The sequence below is a fragment of the Blennius ocellaris genome (genome assembly GCF_963422515.1).
Source record: "Blennius ocellaris genome assembly, chromosome: 13".
NCBI classification, from domain to species: domain Eukaryota; kingdom Metazoa; phylum Chordata; class Actinopteri; order Blenniiformes; family Blenniidae; genus Blennius; species Blennius ocellaris.
In genome coordinates this window covers 14,641,245-14,661,707 of record NC_137662.1, presented here as the reverse complement: position 1 = coordinate 14,661,707, position 20,463 = coordinate 14,641,245, and the positions used below count along the sequence as shown (strand labels likewise).

General features: G+C 42.1%; 2 protein-coding genes across 2 annotated transcripts in view; one reads left to right on the top strand and one right to left on the bottom strand.

Annotated features, from left to right (window-relative positions):
• Positions 1-218: 218 nt before the first annotated feature.
• Positions 219-7,725, top strand: zc3h6 (zinc finger CCCH-type containing 6). Its single transcript, XM_080507471.1, has 12 exons — positions 219-600; positions 2,494-2,743; positions 2,863-2,973; positions 3,047-3,275; positions 3,460-3,596; positions 3,825-3,953; positions 4,044-4,158; positions 4,265-4,374; positions 4,464-4,675; positions 4,765-5,168; positions 5,484-5,669; positions 5,861-7,725. The coding sequence occupies exons 1-12, from the start codon at positions 515-517 to the stop codon at positions 7,393-7,395; spliced, it is 3,504 nt and encodes a 1,167-aa protein (XP_080363597.1). The 5' UTR covers positions 219-514; the 3' UTR covers positions 7,396-7,725.
• An 11,186-nt stretch (positions 7,726-18,911) lies between these two features.
• itga9 (integrin, alpha 9) overlaps positions 18,912-20,463 on the bottom strand; it is a 45,885-nt gene continuing 44,333 nt past the window's right edge. Inside the window, exon 28 of the mRNA XM_080508088.1 lies at positions 18,912-19,182. Coding sequence (XP_080364214.1) covers positions 19,084-19,182 — 99 coding nt within the window. The 3' untranslated portion in view covers positions 18,912-19,083. The remainder of the gene's footprint in view (positions 19,183-20,463) is intronic.

Here is a 20,463-nt window from a genome sequence, read left to right as displayed (position 1 = left end):
TTACAGATGTTGAGGTTGAGTGACATCATGTTCGTCCAATGGGAGACGCCACATTGTGTAACCGTCCGATGCTTGACCAATGTCTGCAGAGCGCGTGCAGTGGCACGTTAGAGTGATTCGACGGGACTATAAATAAACGCAGGGTACGTTGTCGGGGAATGTGCTGCAGAAGCCATTTTGAGATGTCCCTGTTGAGAAAGCCCATGAAGATGCTGAAATCAACGAACATGGTTACATTTCTGTCTGTTTCACCCTCCGTATCCTCTATCTCACCATGGCAGCTGTCAACCGACGGGACATTAGCAAAGCGGGGTATCAAGCTGCGCTCACAGAGTTAAAACGTCATTGACATGAAAGAGGAGAGTGTCTGTTTACTGTCTCTGTCGAGACATGTAACACCGTGAGTTTTTTCCAGTCTGACATCTTCCAGCATCTCTCACAAACCAACGTCTCTTCGAGTCACCAAGTGAACTCACTCTGGTACCGGAGAGACGGGAGGCAGATCCGTTTTCCAATGGCTTCTGTGAGCCTGGTTTCCAGTCCCCCAGCCCCCGTTCTTGACAAAAACATGACAGACTCTGAGCTTGCAGGGGATGAAAGGTCGAGTAACAATCTTATGCAATTCTTAATACGCTCATCTGTGCGTTTCAGTGCTGTGGGTCGACATGCTTGTGTTACTGTTTAATCTTGTAATCATGAATTGCAGGGTACAAGGGACATATCCACGGGTTTTTTCGCCCCCCCTCTCCCTACATTTGCTTTTGGGTTTTGTTCTCTCTTTGCATGCCTCTTCGGTGCAGTTGATTCAGGCAGCTTCAGTTTTCACGCCACCGCGTCGATGAGACTCATTCATGTTCATTTCCATGCGAGAAGGCAGCCCTGCTCGTTCGTTTGTGGTACTGGGATTTCACGGCTTCATTGTTGCCATCTGTAGGAGAATATGTAAATTGTCAGTGATGTAAATGCCACGCCCATCCTCGTCCTGTTTCGGCAGCCCCCTGTCGGTCGATCGACAGTACTGCAGAGACAGGGTTCATGCAGGGTTGAGACAAATGTGCTTCTGCTGGGTTTTAAGGCCATTACCTGTGTCCTCGCGCTTTGTCTGCAATCCAAACATGGCAGTCAGATGAGAGCAAAGAGTTTTATCTGGTTTTCTTTAATCTGCAGCTGGCATATTCTAGTAGAAGGGCAGAGTAAAAACCATGATGTTTTAAACTTTTAATTCATTCAGATACAGCACACAGCTGCTGTAGATTAAAAAAAACCAAGTGTGTTAAAATTAAGCACCTCCTTATGGTGGAGAAGTATGATTGATGTGCTTCCGTCTGTGGCTGAAATGCACTTTGTTATACTACTGCATTACACTTCTCTGGTCAAACAGAAGGCAAGGTGGACGTCATATGATTTCAGCATGGACACTGATTTATGTGCTTGCATGGCAGCCAGAATGTACAACATGCAATTTCCAGAAGGAAAAACTGTGCTACGACTTCTTTGGTGCCTGGTGTAAATGAAAAAAAAGTCTTGTTTTCCAGGACAAACTATCCTATGCCTTTAAATTTGCAAGCTGTAGAGAACTTGCGTTGAAGATGAAGGTCTATAGGACATTAATGAGAGTATCATGATGAGCTGACTAAAAGACAAGATGCTGAACTGGAGGTGGCAGAGCTGAGGATGTGGCGGTTTTAACAGGGAGTGATCAAAATTTAAGGGGACAGCTCATGTTGTACAGTAAGAAAGAGAGAGAAGATTGTAATAGTTTGGTTATTTATGTATGTAGGAAATGGCTATGTAGGGAAAACATACAGGATAATGTAAAAACAAACTTTGCAAATTGAGTTTGATCAATATCATAATTCCTGTACTGTAAAGTCACTCATGTTTATTTAAACTTTTCAGTATATAATCAGTATGTAAAAATCTGGAATCAGTGACAATACTGTTATTTTGAAAGATTGGATGTGACATGAACATGTAAAGAAAAAAGAAAGGCGATCATTTTGTTCCAATATTCTGATTGACATTCAACATATTTTAGGTGGGATATGTTTTATTTCGTCTTATGCTTGAGTGGATTTAAAAGGAGGAGCTGTGGTTGTTTTGGATGTGAAGGGTTGTTAGATTGAAGCTTATGTAAGGATCAGTGAGCTAATGTTTTGGAAAACCAACCTACATTTGTTTCCTGTTCATGTCCTACCTTGTATGAACTATAAGAAGTTGATTAAGAAAAGTTTTCTGAAATCACAGTGTAATTTCACACAACATTATCCCATTGGAATTCAACTATATTGCACATTGTGTTAATTCCAGTTTTTAAAATGTATATTATGCACCTTGAAGGAATATCTGGATAAAATGATCACTGCACTTGGTTTTGCCTCGTATCTCATGCTCTGGTCTCAAATTTAAAAAAAAAGGTTGTACACTTGTTGGAAATTTGACAAGATGCAGCAATTGAAACTTGGACTGACTTCACGGTTTCCCCCCTTTCAGAGAGGATGGTGAACTGGAGGATGGAGAAATAGATGATGAGGGGATTGGAATTGAAGAGGAAAACAAGGAGAACCCAGAGGTGAACGAAGACAAAGAGAAGGAGAAGGAGAAGGAGAAGGAGAAGGAGAAGGAAAGGGAAAAAGACAAAGTGAAAGAAAGAGATGAAAAGACCCACAGGCACTCCAGGAAAAGATACAAGAAGACGAGGGATAAGAGGAGGTCGAAAAGGAGGAGACGTGACCGGCAGAAAGTAAGACATAATAGAACACCTGTTACTCCTCTCACAATTGAGGGAATTGACATCAAACACACTGTTCCAAGAATCACTTGAATGTTGTTTTTACCTTGGTCTTGCTGCTTTCTCCTCAGCATCACTCCCCTTCCAGCAGCTCGAGCTCCGACAGTTACGACTCCGACTACGACCGGCCAGAAAGACCGAAGAACAGGAGGGGTCAGGGATCTGATGGCCAGTCTTCTCAGGTGAGTTCAGCACGGCCGCTAATGGCGGTGTGAACATGTTCTCAGCATATAATTTCCTCTTTTGGTTTGTTAGCATTCAAAGGGAGGCCACGGCAACTCGCAGAAGTCCCCACTGCACAAGAGCGGCGATTTTGACAAATACAGCGACTACAGCGATGACAAGTATGACTACGACGAAGAGGACGATTTTTATGACGAGGACATGGAATACCAGCAGTCAAAAGAGTCAAGTCAGGGAAGGGGACGCCACTCCAAGGACCAGATGAACAGAGGAAGCATGAGGGGGATGAAGCAACAACAGTGTATGGATGTTGTTGTTTTTTTTAACCAAATTCTTCTTCTTATTATTATAAGGTCTTCACCCCAGATTTGCAACCACTTCTATAAACGATCACTTTGTTTAATGTGTGATAGGAGGTGATATGTCGTCTTCATCTGTGCAAACGGACAGAGCTTAATCACTTCTCTCCAAATCCTCCTCCTCAGTTGGGCTGAGGGGACGGGGCAGAGGAAGTGGACCAGGCAGGGGACGCGGGATGCTCAACAAGAACAAGAAACTGAAAGGCAAACCGTGGGGAGGACGTGGTCGAGGGCGAGGAGGAGACCTGGGCATGGAAGACATGGTATTATTGTGGATGATCAAACATGTGCTCAGAGAATCTTTTTGTAGAAGTATTGATCTCAGTAATAAAGCAAAGGCTCTAGTAGCGGAGGAAGGAGAATGCAGCCCCTGTTATTCCGATCTGGTTGTAAAATATGAAAACTCTTCATTAGTTAATTTTTTCAGATTATTGGTTGGATTTAAATTGTTACGATCAGACTAAATTACGGGTTGTTATTTTGTCTCAAAGGAAGGAAAGAATACTTCTGGGTTTCAGAAGAAACGGCCAATAATGAGCAAGGAGTTTATCAATCAGCACACAGTGGAACACAACGGTCGATACATCTGCAAGTATTTCTTGGACGGTAGATGCATCAAGGTGTGGTAACATTTTTATTCAGTTGCTTTTCTCATCCATGTACCGTAGTATACAGTGGCACTGAAATGACCTCCTTTTGCTTTCACACAGGGGGAGCAGTGCAAGTTTGAACATGAGATCGTCGTGCCAGATAAGAAAAAAGAGCTTTGCAAATTTTACCTTCAAGGATACTGCAGCAAAGGAGATAACTGCATATACATGCACAATATCCTTCTCTAATAATAATTCCCTATTACAATTGGGTTATTGCATTTTATAATTGCCTGGTGATGCAATACAGTTTATTGTTGTGACTTAACTCGTGATCGCACATGAATACCCCTGCAAGTTCTTTCACACGGGAGCCAAATGTTACCAAGGGGACAACTGCAAATTCTCCCATGAGCCTTTGACTGACGTGACCAAAGAGTTGCTCGATAAGGTAAAAGTGGTGATACTTTTAAATTGTGTCTTTCAATTATTATGAGATTAAAACATTAAATGATTTTTTTTTCACTGATGTGAAATCAGATAATTAACACAGAAGAAGAGAATGCACGAGAGGACGAGTTGGAGCTGGAGGACCTGAGAAAGCAGGGTATTTCCCCACTCCCCAAGCCCCCTCCTGGTGTGGGGTTGCTGCCCACTCCAGGTCAGAGCAGTCCCGACGGAAAGAAGATCCCCTCCCTGTTTGAAATCAAGGTTCAACCGACTGTGGATCTGGTGCACAAAATTTCTCAGAGGTAAATAAAACAGTAATTGAACTTGAATCAATCCGTAAAAGTGTTGTTATAGTATTCTTGATCTGAATTTTGATTCTTCTCTTCTTTAGTGGAACCAGCTATTCCCAGGGTGAGGACGATGGCACCAATCAGTTCAGTGGGGGCTCAGAGGACGTGCATGGTGGAGGTGGAGTTCCTCCAGGTTCTTCAGCTTCTTCTGTTCCCACCGCTGAATCTTCTGTTCCCATGGGTCACCCCACTGGACCACCTATGCCGCAACCCCCCCAAGGGCAGCATCCCCCACTTGGATTTCCAATGCAGCCGCCCCCGGGTCCGCCCCCTCCCTTCCTTGGAAACCGACCTAATATGAACCCTCAGATGCAGAGGCCTCCTTTCCCTCACGTGCCAGACCTACAGATGCTACAAAGTCTCTTCAGTTTTCCGTCAGTGGGTCAAAATCCCGTTGAGTTACTGAGCAGCCTGCTCCACAACCAGGCCGTGGGTCAACAAGGAGGTCAGTGAAGTACTAACACTATAACACTCTCACTCGTACAATAGGAAAATCAAGTGTTTTTGTACGTTTGTCGGTGAATGGAATAGAAAAGTGATGTTTTATGTTCACATGATTTGCAATTGTCTGGATCAAATGTCTAAGAAAACACAATATAACTGAAAAAAAGTTATTTTGAATGTGCAAATCATAAAAAATGTTTTTTTTTAATGTGACATTTTATAGTGTTCCCACCATTTTTGGAATTGGTCTCTGGAAAAGTCAGTTTTGGTCACTGAAGTCAATTTTCTTTGTGGTTTTGTTTTCATTTCAATGCAGTCGACCCAAATGTGGCCTTCATGCAAAACCTCCAGCAGCAGATGGGTGCAGAGTCACAGTTACAGTCTTTACCACCTGCAGTGCAGAAAGCCATCATTCTACACCTGACACAGCAGCAACAAGAGTCACAGTCGCATGGGAATGAGCCACAGACCACCGATGGCCAAGACGATAATTTACATCGAGGTAAGGGTCCGAGGAAGCAGCTTTGGGGATAAACGTTTTTCAAATACAACAAAATCCACAGCCTCTTCAGGATGGAAGCATCAACTAAAGTCTGGAGAATATTTACCTCAACACATTGGCCCAATTTGTCTTTTATCACATTTGTGACTAAATCCATACAAACCTTTTAATATTTGGTCCTTTTATTACAGATGAAACTACAAACTGGTACTCAAGTGACGAGGAGGGTGGGAGTTGTGTCGCCTCTATTCTTAAATCTCTAAAAAAGCAGAGTGAGATGCAGCAGTCCAAGCTCCTACAAGCGGCCCCAGGAACTCCAGTCCTGGGTAACCCGCGGCTCGTCAAGGAAAGGGCTCCGCCCACTGACCCACGTGTGAAGACTGACCCGAGACAGCGGCATCTGGACACGAAAAAGGAATCGGAAGGAGCCTCTGATCCTCGGATTTCGAGAGACCCGAGGAAGGTGAGACCGATGGAGCAAAGTTCCTATCGCCAGCAGATCCATCCAGGTCCTCAGAAGGCTGCGACGGGAGAGGAGGAGGATGAAGGGGAGAGGGAGCTCAGGGACAGAGCTGTCCTCATCCCTCTGGACGCCAGCGCTAGCGCAGTGCTGCGAGACCCTCGTTGCCAGCTCAAGCAGTTCAGTCACATCCGAGTGGACATTCTGCTCCAGCGGCCTGCCTTTGCTCAGACTGTGGTGTGGGCCCCCGAGGACCTCATTCCTTCTCTGGTCCCTAAACAGGAGCACTCCATCAACCTGCCTCTCCCACCACTCATCGCTGACGCTCAGATGAATCGAACGAGCCTGCCTGACCATCATTCAGTCTCCAGCCCTCCACCAACAGACCGCAGACTGGCAGCTGCCCGCTTGAAGGAGCGTATGAGTCGATTGCCCGCTGCATCCCTCGAGTCCCGTCCCTCCGCCGAGAGACCTGTTGACCCACGCCAGCAAAAGTCCCTGGACCCCAGACTCAAGCGTACAGGAAGTCTGGACTCCAAGCTCCTTGGCCAGAAAGAGCCTGCCTCTGGTGGGGGGCTTGTAGACTCCACGCTACAGAAGGCCAGCGCCTCTCCTGCTGCCAGACCGAAGCCAGAACCCGAGAGACTACCGCCATATGCTCCTCGACTGGCATCCTCTGGCGGAGGGCTCGAAAGCCCGACCACGATCCTCGGGGGCATCAGCCTGTACGATCCTCGCGTGCAGGCTGATCAGGCTCACAAGGAGCAGGCGGAGCCTCCTAAAAAGATAGGGATTCTGAAGCAGCCCACCAAGAAGGACAACACTCCGCCACAGTCGCTCTCCCCAATCCAACGAAGCGGATCCGTTGAAGAGGTCAAAGTCACAGATGACGCCTCAGATTGTATTCCGGTTGGCACGTCTCCCACAATGCCCCCTGCCTCACCTGCCAAACCGCCTGCCGTTCACAATCTCCCCATTCAGGCTCTGGCTGGGCTCATCCGGCCCCAGTACACCGACCCCAGGCAGGCCAAGCAGGGAGGACAGGGATCTGCTGGAGCGCAGGAGGAGGCGGAGGAAAAGAAGGAGGAAAAGAAGGAGGAAAAGAAGGAGGAAAAGAAGGAGGAAAAGGGGGAGAAAGAGGAGGAGGAGGAGGTTATAGAGGAAGACGCGAAACAGGAAGATTCAGAGGACGGGGAGGCGGATGACAGGACACTTAAAGATGTGTTCAAGACTTTTGATCCCACCGCTTCTCCTTTCTGTCAGTAGTTGCAAACTGTATACGAATGAGATATGTCTGGTTCGCTTACCTTAGCTTTACACTAAATTATTTATTTCTGTAAATACTCCTGTATAGATTACTACACAACACTCCCATCAGTATAGAGATGATGCAGAATACTTGCGCACAGGCAGAGTTTGGTCCTTTGAACATAATCACAGTAATCCTGAAATGTATTTTCAGGGCTTTTATGTTGAAAACAATCAGAAAATGAGGTATTTCAAAGTATATTGGTGTCACAATTACTGATCCGTATGTGGTTTTCTGAATTGTAGTCTTATTCAAGGAATTTGTTTCTGTAGGAAAGTTGATGTATTTACGCCACGTTCACAGAAAAAAGTGCTCAGTAATCAAACTACAAACGTGTGGTATTTTCATGTATTTCCATATTTATTCTGACACCTTTTTATATCATATGCATATGTTAATGCTCATCTTTATGATAAGGGATTGTTTTTGACTTTTTTTTTTGTTTTTTATTGCACTTTTATACCTGAGTTTTTAGTTTGTGAACATGTAACCACATATTGTCAGATAATCAAAACAAAATCCCTTTAAAGTCCTATTGTGTGAAACTTTTGCTGTTATTGAGAAGCAGCAGTTTATTTCTTGACTAAATTACCAGTTTACACAAGTTTTCTGCACCACACAAGAATTAATCAATCACTGAGTCTATTGTGATACGTTTCTATGTAATATTAATTTGAAATAATATTAAGCACATTCATAAACAAAAAACAAAAAAAAACCTATAATGTTGATTTCAAACATGCTAATATATTTCTCTGTCACATGCAGTGTTTGTGTGTGTTCTAGTGTACATCCATGGACACAGAAAGCCAGTATATAAGCAATTGGAGCCCTTCTGAGTTGGAAGAATATTGTCACACATGAACATTTTTTAATTTTACACTTTCTACACACATTTTAGAAGTGTCTGCTCACTTTAAGTTTACCAGAAGCATTGTTTATGAATTTTTGGAATATGCTTTGTCACTGAAGAGCAGCCATGCCTAATTAAGGAAAATAAATACACAAGTAAAATCAGATTTTTAATTTATCATAAAGAAATTGTACAATATTACCTATTAGCATTGAAAAGTCAAATTCTGTGTTGTTGACAGAAGATATCAAGAGGGAACGGTACGACTTGTGTTATACAGAGAGACCTTGATGACATGGTGGTGTTTGTATATATCTCACAAATGTGACTTTTGTTACTGTTTTTACTGTGGAATTCTGTTGGAGTTGCTTATAAATGAATGAGTGTTGTAGGTGTGCAACAGCATTTTGCTAAACAGTTTGTCGGCAGTGACAGTTCTGTGTCTGTAATGTGAGCGACACATGGTTGACTGAAACTAAGCTACTTTTTATCATCAGGATTCATGTTGTAAATTCTTATTTTATATCATCTGTACAGTTTAGTTTTTGAGTGGTTTGATGTATAATGCTCTATATTTTTTTTTTAATGTCAGTATGGGTTGGTGTTGTGGTTATGGTTTTAGTAATACTGTATCGCATTTTAACATCCCATCTGTTCATAATTTCAGTGATTTTATTGTAGATATCTAAAATAAATACAACGAAACAGACATTTTATTTCAGATATTTTACTTTTATATTCAACAGTAAGAAAGTTTCTGATCCAAACCGACTGCGACTGACGAGTTGATTGATCAATGTGACTTGGGAGTGTTTCTTTTGAGGAGCTGGTCGTCATTTGTGGCGGTTTTTGTGTATTAACATAAAATCTTGTGTCGCAAGGCTGGGCGCTAAAGGGTGCGTAGATGTCTTTCTTAAACCCAGTTCATCGGTCTCTGGGTTGGAGGTCTGCTGGGCTTGATGGATCTTCAGGTTTCTCTTCCACTGGAAACACAAAGCTGTGGCCTCGGCGCCATCAGAGTTTGGCTCCGGCTGCTTCAGGCCCTGAAATTAAATTGTGTCAGTAATTCTACGATGTCATATTAGTTAAGCTTGACCTGAGCTTGTTTAGAAACAACAACAAAAAAATATTGAATAGGAAATGTGGTGCATTGAACTCATTAAGTTACAGCCAGTGACGGGTCATTGAGAGTTTCTAAATACAAATTGAAATGAATGTACATGATGCATGTAATGCTGCTGTTTTGCTCTTACGTATTTTAAGTGGCAGCTTTATTTTTCCAGTGTACATATTACATACAGTACTTGCGAACATGCATTTTGTTGAAACATAATATGAATCGCCTTCATTAGACAAAAGAAATAATGAAATACAAAGAAGGGTACAGAGCAAGAGCAGTCGTTTATCAAAACCATGGAACATACTGTTTTTTAGTAAGATATAGAGTATTGAACCTATGGCTTGGACCTCCACAGCAGTCCTTTGCCAACCCTTTCTATATACATATTAGTTCCCTGAAAAAGAATAAAATAGCTTATTTTCTTTGATACTTTAATCACAGATGTGCTGGTTTGGTTGAGCTGGTAAATGTACCTTGATGCAGGCCGTTTCTGCAGCATGGACCCCATGCAAAACAGTCTGGAGCAAATTCTGGGCATTTTTCACCAGGATCTCGTCAGATGATTTACATCCAGGTGTAACAGCATTCACACTATGTAAATGGTATGAGAAACGGTATTGTATTAGTTCTGCTTTCGATATTTTCCCGGCCTGATTCTTAGAGGGTCATGTCGAGTTTCCTGACCTCGAGATGATGTTGAGCTGATTGGTGATGGTGAGGATTTGCTCAACGATCAGGGAGAGTTCTTCCGTACATTGTTTATCGAGACTGTGGGTCGCAATGACTCTGATGAAATGAGTAACTGACTGGCAGTTGGAGATCACGTCTTTGGCTGCAGTGACAAATGCCTCTTTGTTCTGTAAGATATCAATCAATAAAAATAAATCAATCACTAAAAACGACAGTGACAAAGTGTGCAACCCTCAACGTGAAGGCAGTGAACAGACGACTGGTAGTCATTACCGGTATCGGACCTCTCTTTCTCAAGTACTGAGTCATATGGCATATGGTGCCAGCCATCTTCCTGGTCACCTGGACAATTCTGTTGTCTTTGGGATCCCAGGTGTCGCTCTCTTGCTTTAGAAAAAGGGAGGTGTAGGCCAGTGAAGCTGCTTCTTTGTTAACAGCATCCTGCTGAAGGAAAATAAGTGCATGATTTATTATAAACATCATTTTACAGCCTTAAGTGTAAAATGTTGTCATTCATGAGCGACTTACATATTTTTCTGTGTTTGCAGGTTCATATTGTGCCAAAGCTGGTGTCTTTATATTAATTTCTGCGAGTATATTTCTATCTTTGTCTTTCTGCCAAGAGGTCATTGTTGTATCAGAAGGGAAAACAACTTTGTTGATTTTTGAAGGGATGAGAGGAACTGCTTCACTATCATCCAAGGCTTTTCCCTGCAGTCCCACCCTAATGTGCTCTTTGGCTTCCTGGTGAATCCCATCTTGCTTTCTGATCTGCTCCACAACAAAGTGAGCTTTGGCTGACCAGCTCTGTATCTGCACTTCCAGGCTGAGTGTGTCACAAATGTAGTGAGTTTCAGCAATGAGCCTCGCCCTGCTGATGATATCTGAGATCTGAAAGGACAGGTGGTCATTTGTTGACCTCAGATCGGATCGAGTCTGTGGGTCACGAATGTAGTTTAAGCAGTCCTCCACGTGTCTCGTCACTGACTTCACATTTTCTTCCAGTGTATGCGCTGCGTTTTTAAATTCGACTTCTGCATCTTCAGCAACACTTTCTCTGTAATGTTCAGCAGCGAAAAAACCGATGGCGATAATGCTTCTAAACGTATTGTCATATTCTTTATTTTCTTTGCTCAAGTGACCAGACAGCACTTTAATTTTAATCAGAAGACGTCTCTGAAACAACTCTGATTTAGCAAACTGTACCAAAGTCGGCATCATGCCACATTCTTCCGCAGCTTTCAGGTAGGCTTCAGTCAGCGTCTTCAGCTCGTTCTGATATCCTGTGAACTGCTTTGACTTGTAAGCACTTCTGCAGTTCAGGCTCGTGAACCTGGATGCCTCTTGGATTCGAAGCGAGTTCTCAGACAGCACTGAGAGCTGTTTTTTAGGACTCAGCGGGTTTAGTGCAGTTGCCGTTCCCAACAATTTATCCAGAGAATTCAGTAAAATCTTAATAGAAAGACCCCAGAGGATACAAAGACCCTCAAGGTGATCGGTCTGTCCTTTGAAGGAAGAGAAAAACTCAACCAGGCACCTGGTGTTATTCTGGGCTTTGCTTAGTTTGTTTTGTAAAATGCTGAATGTTTCTGGCCCATCAGTTTGTAGGGTTAAATCCGATGATATCAAGAGCTGGACCACATCTGTACACAGAGTCATCACATCATTTAATTGCTGTGTAACGCTGGTTGTCATGTCTGGCACCATTCCTTGCAACAGAGCTAAAACAGCATGATCCCACGTTCCAGCTACTGGCAATAAAACCTTCCTGATGTTGTTAATAAGGTCAGAAAACTGTGTGATGTATTTATAAATACTGTCTGTGCTCAATGCTGAACTCATGGCCATCTCTTGAGCTGTCTGGATGAGTAGAGGGGTCAGTGACACGAGCTCTGCTCGGAAGCTTTCCAGGGTTTGACAATCGACCACGTCAACAATTGCGAGCGCTTCTTTTGCAGCTTGGACGTAACAGTTTGACACCTCGAGAACACCCGTGCACAACTGGTTGAGCGCTGTCACATCTTTCCTTTTAGTCACAGTCACAACTTCATACAGGAGGGGTAAAAGGTCAAACGCAGCAGGCTTGTGGATCACTTTAGGCTCGTCTGAGACAGCTGGGATCTTTAAATCACTGATGTCATATTTATGAACCAGTTCCGCCTCTATGGTTTCCTCATCTGTTTGCTCCCTCTCAGCCTGAGAATCCCTTTCTGTTACCTTGAAAGCAGGAGAATCAGAAGCTCTAAACATATAAACCTGATTTAATCCACAGGTGTCTTTTCCTGGTGAACATGGCTGCGAGACGTCAGGCTGGCGTGCCCCATCTCGCAGCGGGCTCAGGAGGTGTGGATGCCGTTGACCGTCTAGTCCTTCTCTAAGCACCTTAAAATGCTGAATGACTGTGGAAACATTGTCTGTAAATGTCGAATACATCTCCACAACAAGACTCGAACCGCTCAGAATGTCTTTGATGGACTCAGTGACTTTTGTTTGAGATGTCTGAACTTGTCTCAGGAGGACGAGGAGACCGTTCCTGTAGATCGGGTTATCACTTTTACCCACATGCCTCCTCACTGAGTGAATCACCACCTTCATGTGACAAATCAGGTTTGTTGCGTGTTCATCAAACAGTTTGTAGTTCTGCTCTCGGTAGGCGTCGTCACATTTAAGGCGGTCAGAGACCATCTCATTGATACCAATGCTTGTGAACTCCTTCGCCTCTATCGTATCACTGAGAGCATCTTGAAGCTGGCTGGTGTCTTCCTCCCATTTCTGACATAGCTCGTGAAGCTTTTGAACAGTTTGCATTGAGTTATCGGCCAGCTCGAGTGAAAGCGGAGCAATTCGAGCTCTTAGTCTCGCGAGACACGCTCGCGAGTTCTCCACGTTGTCCAAAGTCTTTGCATCAACAGTCACAGCTGAGACAAAATCAGCTACTTCAATCAGCCTGTCTATGGAAGAGATGAAATCCTCCACAAGTGGCTGAACAAAGCTTAAATCCATTTTGGTAGAGGAGTCTGACGCCAACATCTGTCTTATAACACCGACAAGTTCGTCAGCTGTCGAAGTCATTATGAGAAATGTGTCGAAGACTTGATAAAGAACAGCCGTCAGCAAGGGTGTGTCCAGCATTTGTATTTCCTGCACTAATAAAGTGAAGGTCTCCTCAACGTTTGGTCCAGCGTCGTCCACACCTTCCAATGATCTCAAAGTCTTTTTAATGTCAGACCATAACTGTAGGATGTGGTGACAGTGGGACACCACCTCTTGCTGGAGCTCTCTCCGAGAAGAGTTGGCGACAACCATACAGTGAAATACAAGGTCTCTCACCATACTGTCAAAGCCACTGTCTTGGAATGAGTAAGTAGAAGAACTAGCGAGAAGCTGCAGCAGATTATCCCGCCTCTGAGTGTAATACCCACAGGCTCCCAGTGGTCCTCTGTGACATTCACTCTTGAGAGTTAAAACAATATCTCCGATGGTGCTGTGCACCTTTTCCAGAATATACCTCTTGGCTTCTTGAGCCTGTTCACTATTAGGATGTTTGATGGTCGTGCACATGGCTGTGTGCAACATGGAGATGCATCTCCTCAGGGTCTCCAGTGAGTCAAAAAGCTGCTTTGTTTGTCTGGGATCTTGTAAGGAATTTGCTCGTTCCACAGTGAGGCTGTTGAGGCAAAGCAGAGCTTCAGAAAATCCTCGGAAGGATTTCAGCAAGGACTTGATGTCCGAGGAAGAGCCGAGCTCCGACAGTCGCTCCAGAAGCCGATCAGCAGCATTTACAACTCTTCTTACAGAAGCTTCATCATCCACCAACAGGACCTACAAGCAAGCACATCAAGGCACAATGATAATATTGCTGCTTGACAGTTTATTTAGTCATGGAGCTTCAGAGAACAACCAGTATGGTTTTGAATACAATTTTACAACAACCGTTTGATAGACTGCCGTGAAATGTGGAACATACATTCATGGTACCCAAATCCACTCCTGACTGAGCCAGCAGAGGAGGTTGACATTATTAGCTCTCAGTTAAACATGTGAGCAGCTGCTTGATGGATCAAGCATTCATTTCCTAGATTAAACATGGGATCAAACATTATAATTTAATACAATGAGTGACACCAGTCTAGACACTGTATTATAAAAGAGGCATGTACAAGGCTGTAGCACTATGTACAAGAAGAGTTATTATTAGTAGAGTTTACTAATTGCCCCCGCCCCGACATACACATATTTTTTGCAGAGTGGAATATCTTTAAAACATATTTTCAAATAGTTTTTGAGCCAAGTAAACGTTACCTTGACTACCATGAGGAAAACATTTTGTGTTGCAGTGATGAGCTCCTCTCTGTGCTCAGGCACGTTGGGCTGGATGCTGAGTTTCTGAGCCGCCAGCAGTACATGCTGTCCAGACACACTGACCGGCTCCAGCAGGGACGACATTTCCATGTGCAGCACTTCGTCATCCGTCTCTCTCATCCTCCTGAAATGTATATGTCAGTTGATCATCTAATCATGGACTTCACATAAGACCAAGACTGCTGCATCTGAACTCTTACACATCTAAATTTCATTCGTCATGTAAACCTCACACCATACATACCTGGAGGCTGCTTCTGCCAGGTTCTCAGTGGCTTCAGCCACAGTCCAGGCAGCCCCCTCCAGCTGGGTGAAGTGTTGAGGATCCTCTGCATTGTCACACAACAACATCAAGCGACATAACTGACATGCGATAGGTGCAACCACATGCTCCACGACTGCTGTCCTGATCAGCCCATAGTCCAGTAATGAGGACATAACTATCAGAGTAATTCTGTGGTTATAGTAGTGAGCAGCTCTATTTCTTGTTACCGTCCCACCGTGTTCAGTGTGATAGTGGAATTAATAATTCATTCATCTCTACTGTGCAGCTTGTGCTTGATGTCTGTGTTTCATAGCAACTGGTGTCACCTGATCAACCCCACAGACCCTTATCAAGTTGCAATGTTAAACTATACCTTGATTGGTTAATCTATCATTTGTTTAAAAAAAAATAAAAAAAATAACTGAACAGTCTCAACTATGAATATTTGATTGAGTGAGTTATAAAGACAAACCGTTTCATTAACAATTAACCAGCAATTACCATAACAAAACCAAGAAAAGATAAAAGGTATGTTGTTAAACTTTTTTGAAGTTTCATACTACATTCCAACAATATTATATGATAGCATTCAATGAATAACTTTTTATTTAAAAAAACTTGTATCGAAAGGTCCCATTTTAGTGTACAGGAAAACATTGAAGGCACTACAGTTTTTGGGTATGTCCATGTCCACTTTGACAAGGTTTAGAAATCCAATTCATCATTCATAAAGGTTGGACTTATTCTATTATTCATGAGCTGGCTGTTGGTACAATGTCAGCAGGGTTTGTATGAGTTACCTCAACTTAGTGATAAACTATAGTTACTGGTTACTGTAAAAAAAAAAAAAGATAGGGAATAACATCCCTAACTTAGAGTAAACAATGTCTCTTAACCTATTGGTGCTCACAAATACATGAGTTGAATAAAACATTGCTCTCTCTCTCTCTCTCATCTTAGTTTTAATGTGAGATTTTAAATCAAAACAATAAAGAACTAATCTGTGTTGATTGGAAAGTTTACTTCAAAGATTTTACCTAACATTTAATTACAAATCGAAATACTCTTTTAATGTACCCTAAAAATGGATTAAATCTTGAATTCCATGTATCCATCCATCATGTAGGCTTCCTTATCCAGTCCCAGCAGACATTGGGACAAAGCAGGTTTCCAGTGCAATAGAGGGAAAAATACAGAGAGACAGACAATCACGTACAGTCACATACAAGTGTATGGAACATTTAGAGCAGGGGTCTCTAACTCTGGTCCTCGAGGGCCCCTGTCCTGCATGTTTTTGTTCTCTCCCTGCTTCAGCATACCTGAATCTAATGATGACATCATCACCAAGGTTGTGAAAAAGTCCACTAACGAGCCCCTCATTGCAATCAGGTGTTGCAACTGGGAGAGAGCAAAAACCTGCAGGACAGGGGCCCTCGAGGACCAGGGTTGGAGACCCCTGATTTTGTGTGACCGGTCGACATCTAAAACATGAATTTAGGCGATGTAACAAAACAGGAGATAAAGCGTAAATCCCATATTGAGATCTTATCGAAGCGAAAGCTGCAGCTCAGGAATGTCAATGTGAAACTGAGTGAAAAAAACTGACGTGTAACTGATGTGACTGTGTCTATGCAGTAAAAAGTTCCTAATGCATTTCTTTGGAATACATCTTGATATTTGTGAATTTATGACATCTTACTGCCAATACATCCGGATGTCTTTTTTTTTTATTTTTTTTTTTTAAGGGATTTACAGTGTAGTTTTGTGTTAACCCATTCCTGAGTTGTTTTTTTCCTCCCAGTCCATTAGGAAGATACCTGCCAGCAGGGGGCAGCACACACCATGAAAATGCATCACACCAAGCACCAATAACATCATTGAAGTCATGTCGATAAAAACAGAAGACAAGAGCAGTAAAAATTCACTCTAGAATTTATCAACAGATAAATATACAGCTTGAACATGATTTGAAACATCAAACACAGAGCACACTATAATGGAAATGCTATTCAGTGACAGTAGTATACTCAGGACAAAAAACCCATGTTGCGGTGTGATTAACGATGACAACAATCATAGAATCTAAATGTCTTCATCACAGTTAAACGTCACCCCCCCCCACAAAATAAAAAATGTCAAGTGTTGGTTCCTCTGCATTTATGTGTAGCATTGGTTTAACAGATACAGAGGACAGATGTACATGTACAGTATATGCTGTAATGCCAGTGGAATTAAATGGCATCAAAAGACACAAACAGCACAACAGAGAGCAAAGCAACGATGATCCATAAAGTGACTCAGCACTCAAGTCTTTCTAACATAGTGAACTAAAGCTTTTATTCTTTGGCATTGTATGTTTTTATCTGACTGTCATACAAATTTGCTTCAACATGTTTTATCCTCACAAAGGGTATATCTAACATAGAATATATTTAATTTTAATAACTATCCCTCAATTGTCACTGATACAGTCTAAAAACAAAATGTTTTTGTGGAGCATAATTTAAGATCTCTTTCATGAATTTGTTTATTAAATTTTTTTTTTATAAACTCAGCAAAATACTTAAAATAGCTGAAATATTTGCACTCCATGGGAAACTGTTGTAAAATGTAAGTTTCATTCACAATCTAAACCAAACATTCAGAAGCCTTGATAAGAACATGTGGGGGACTTACAGCATGGAGAGCTGTTGACTTGATTGGTTTTGGGTTTTCAGGGAACTGACATTCCTCCACTGTGACTTAAAATTCCCATGAGCCCCAAAGAGCTCGTATATGTGTGGAGATTGAGTGCAGCACATTCCCACCTATTTTTAGGGCATTACTCAGTTCAGTCATGGGCCCCTGAAACTGACTGTAGGTAGACTCCTATTGCAGACTTTCATCTGACTGTGGTGTATCTCATATTTCACCCTAAAACCCAACGCCTAATCACACAATCGTAAAATTAAATATGATGTGCTTGGTCGAAGTCAGGGAAGTTTCGTGAAATAAATCATGATCGTGTCTGATGTTGACTGTGAATTATTTCTTGCTGTAGTTTAGTGTGAATTTACAACGGAATCCAATAACATATGTCCTCTCGCGAAATTCTGTGCCTGGAACTGTTGGGGGTCCATTAGAAATGTCTGCTGCATACCTGAGCATTTAGATCCTTGCAAAAGCAGCTTGTGATAATTTTCTATCTTCCACATTGCACTTTTAAAGCATGTATTAATAAAAAAAATAAAGAAAATAAAAAAAAGTTTACATTTGTCAACAAATATTACTTGTGTTTGTTTCCAATTACAAACAAACTGAATTAAAAGTCAGGGCATGGGAGATGGAATGCTTATGAAAATTTTGAAAATGCTTTCAATGGTGGCATTTAACATGTAAGGTACAACACATCTTGTGCATGTTTGGCATGGATAATGAGGGAGACGCCACAAATAAAGTGTTAATATAGAGCTCTACAGTGCTGTTGATTTCTACATCCTGAACAATGTCCAAATGACCTCAGAGGTAACTTCAACTGAGCATTTCGACATCTGACACGACTTGCAGCAACACCAGTAGAGGACAGGAGCACAGTGCATTTGATGTGTAGCGGTGGTGATGGCACAGAATTATCTCTGGGCGATCACATGTGGAAGAGGCAGTAAAATAGATATTCTTGTGGTAGAAATATTAAAGAAATGATACAATCTTCTGCACCCATTGACTGGGATGAACTGAATATACGAACAACTCCAATCATATATCATGTGGGACAAATCTTTGGCACAGAGAGCAAAAGCCGTGGAGCCAAAGCATTCATTCTTATCAAACATCAGTGCTTTTAGTAAAACATACTGTAGATACAGTCTGTTTACATTGGCCTTCAAAACCCCAACCCTCTTCAGAGCTCAGTTTCAAACAATATGGCTTAAAGTGTGTGTATAAAAATAAATTTGCTATGTAACACAGCCCTGAGGGTTTTGTTGTCCACTAGTGTTCATGCCGTCTCCACATCACTGTACAGATGTGGGTCTCCATCAACAGCTCAGCTCCGCTGGCTGGGAGTTCCCTCCTTTGAGACGACCTGAATTCCACGGCAAGTGTCCTCTGGCAAGCCACACTGTCACCTCAGAAGCCTGGTTCCTGGATCCCCCCCCCCCCCACCCCCCCCCCACCCCCACCACCCCCCTCTCACAAACCCACAAAAAAAGTATTAAGTCTCCAAAAAATATGGAGAATATTCCTCTCTTCCACATATGGAAGACTGACAGGCCTGGTGCCACTGGGGCGACTGGGCTGCGAGATCCCGTGCTATTGGATCCTTCCTGACCCAATCCCTAATTTCATTGGCTCCTCTGGGACCGTCATTGCAAGTCTCAGTGGTTCTTTTCCATCCAGTCCCAGCTTTCATCACTGTCCTTCCTATTCTTCTCAGCCTCGATGATCTCTCTGTAGCGCCGACGGAAGAATCCCATCTGTCAAAGAGCAAAAGGAACAGCGGTTAATGGAGTTTTTAAGTTGTTTCTGTGGTCACACTTGAGTCCAGTGGTGAAAAACATTTGTAGTTTCAAGTTATCTACAATGAGAAATAGATTACACTATTACTGATATTTTCCTTAGCATATCATTTTTTTTTTTTTTTAAATAAATGTTTGTTCTGTGGTAATTTTTCAAGCAAAACATCCAACTTGCGTGATACATATATGAGCCTGGAAGTCTAAGATAATATTACCGCTCCATATTCAACATGTTTGAACTGTCTGTATTTCTCTCTGAAGTACATCTCTTTTCAACATAATGTTTGAACGAGTTAATATGAGACTGCATGCAACAGCAGGTTATAACACTGTAGTGGCAGTTTTGGCCTCGACAACCATTTCTAGTCTTGGTGCAGAAATCGGTCCGTGTTGAAACTAATCTTTATGATTTTGCCACCAATTATATGACAATTTCTATGTTTTTCTTGTGAGTGAATTAAAATAAATGAAGGATAAAAAGTCCTGTAATAACTTGCCATTTTCATTTTTTAACTTTGATACTATAACTGATTAATTTTTCTCTTCCTTAAATGTATTATTTTAGCTTCAAGAGTGATTATTGCATGCATGTATGTATGTATGTATGTATGTGCTTTATTTGTTTATATACTTTGTTGCAACACCAATTACACTCCAGTGACACAAATAAAACTGAGCTAAACTGGAACGTATGCAACTGCAATACATAACACATAACACATGAGATCCAGCTGCAGAACAGCAATGTTTTTAGTGTAAAGAACCCCAAAAAAACCCAACATTTTCACCATAACCTTATTTTGCTTGTCCTTCGGAATTGATTTTACGCAGCTGTTAAGTGCAACACTAATAAGCCGCTGACTCCCAGGAGTCCCATTGAATACAAGACCAAAAACAGTTATTAAAACAGTTCCTTGCTTCAGCTACAAAATTCCAAAAATAACAACATTGATTAAAATAACAACTCAGAGGTGGAATGAAGGATATGAATATGTGCAAACGGTCATTTCTCCCACAGTGAAACATAGCATGGAGAAAAATATTGACTTGAAATAGAGTTTCAAGTCAGTCGAACCATGCAAAATCACAACATGCATAGAAGCAAATCAAGAATTTCCTAAAGAATGTAATATTGGCAATCCATTTGCATTTTAGTAAAGTACACTATATATTTATGAGTGGTGACCTATAGGAGACATAAATAGTGAGAGCAGTAGACCCTTGATGTGTATCTGGGGT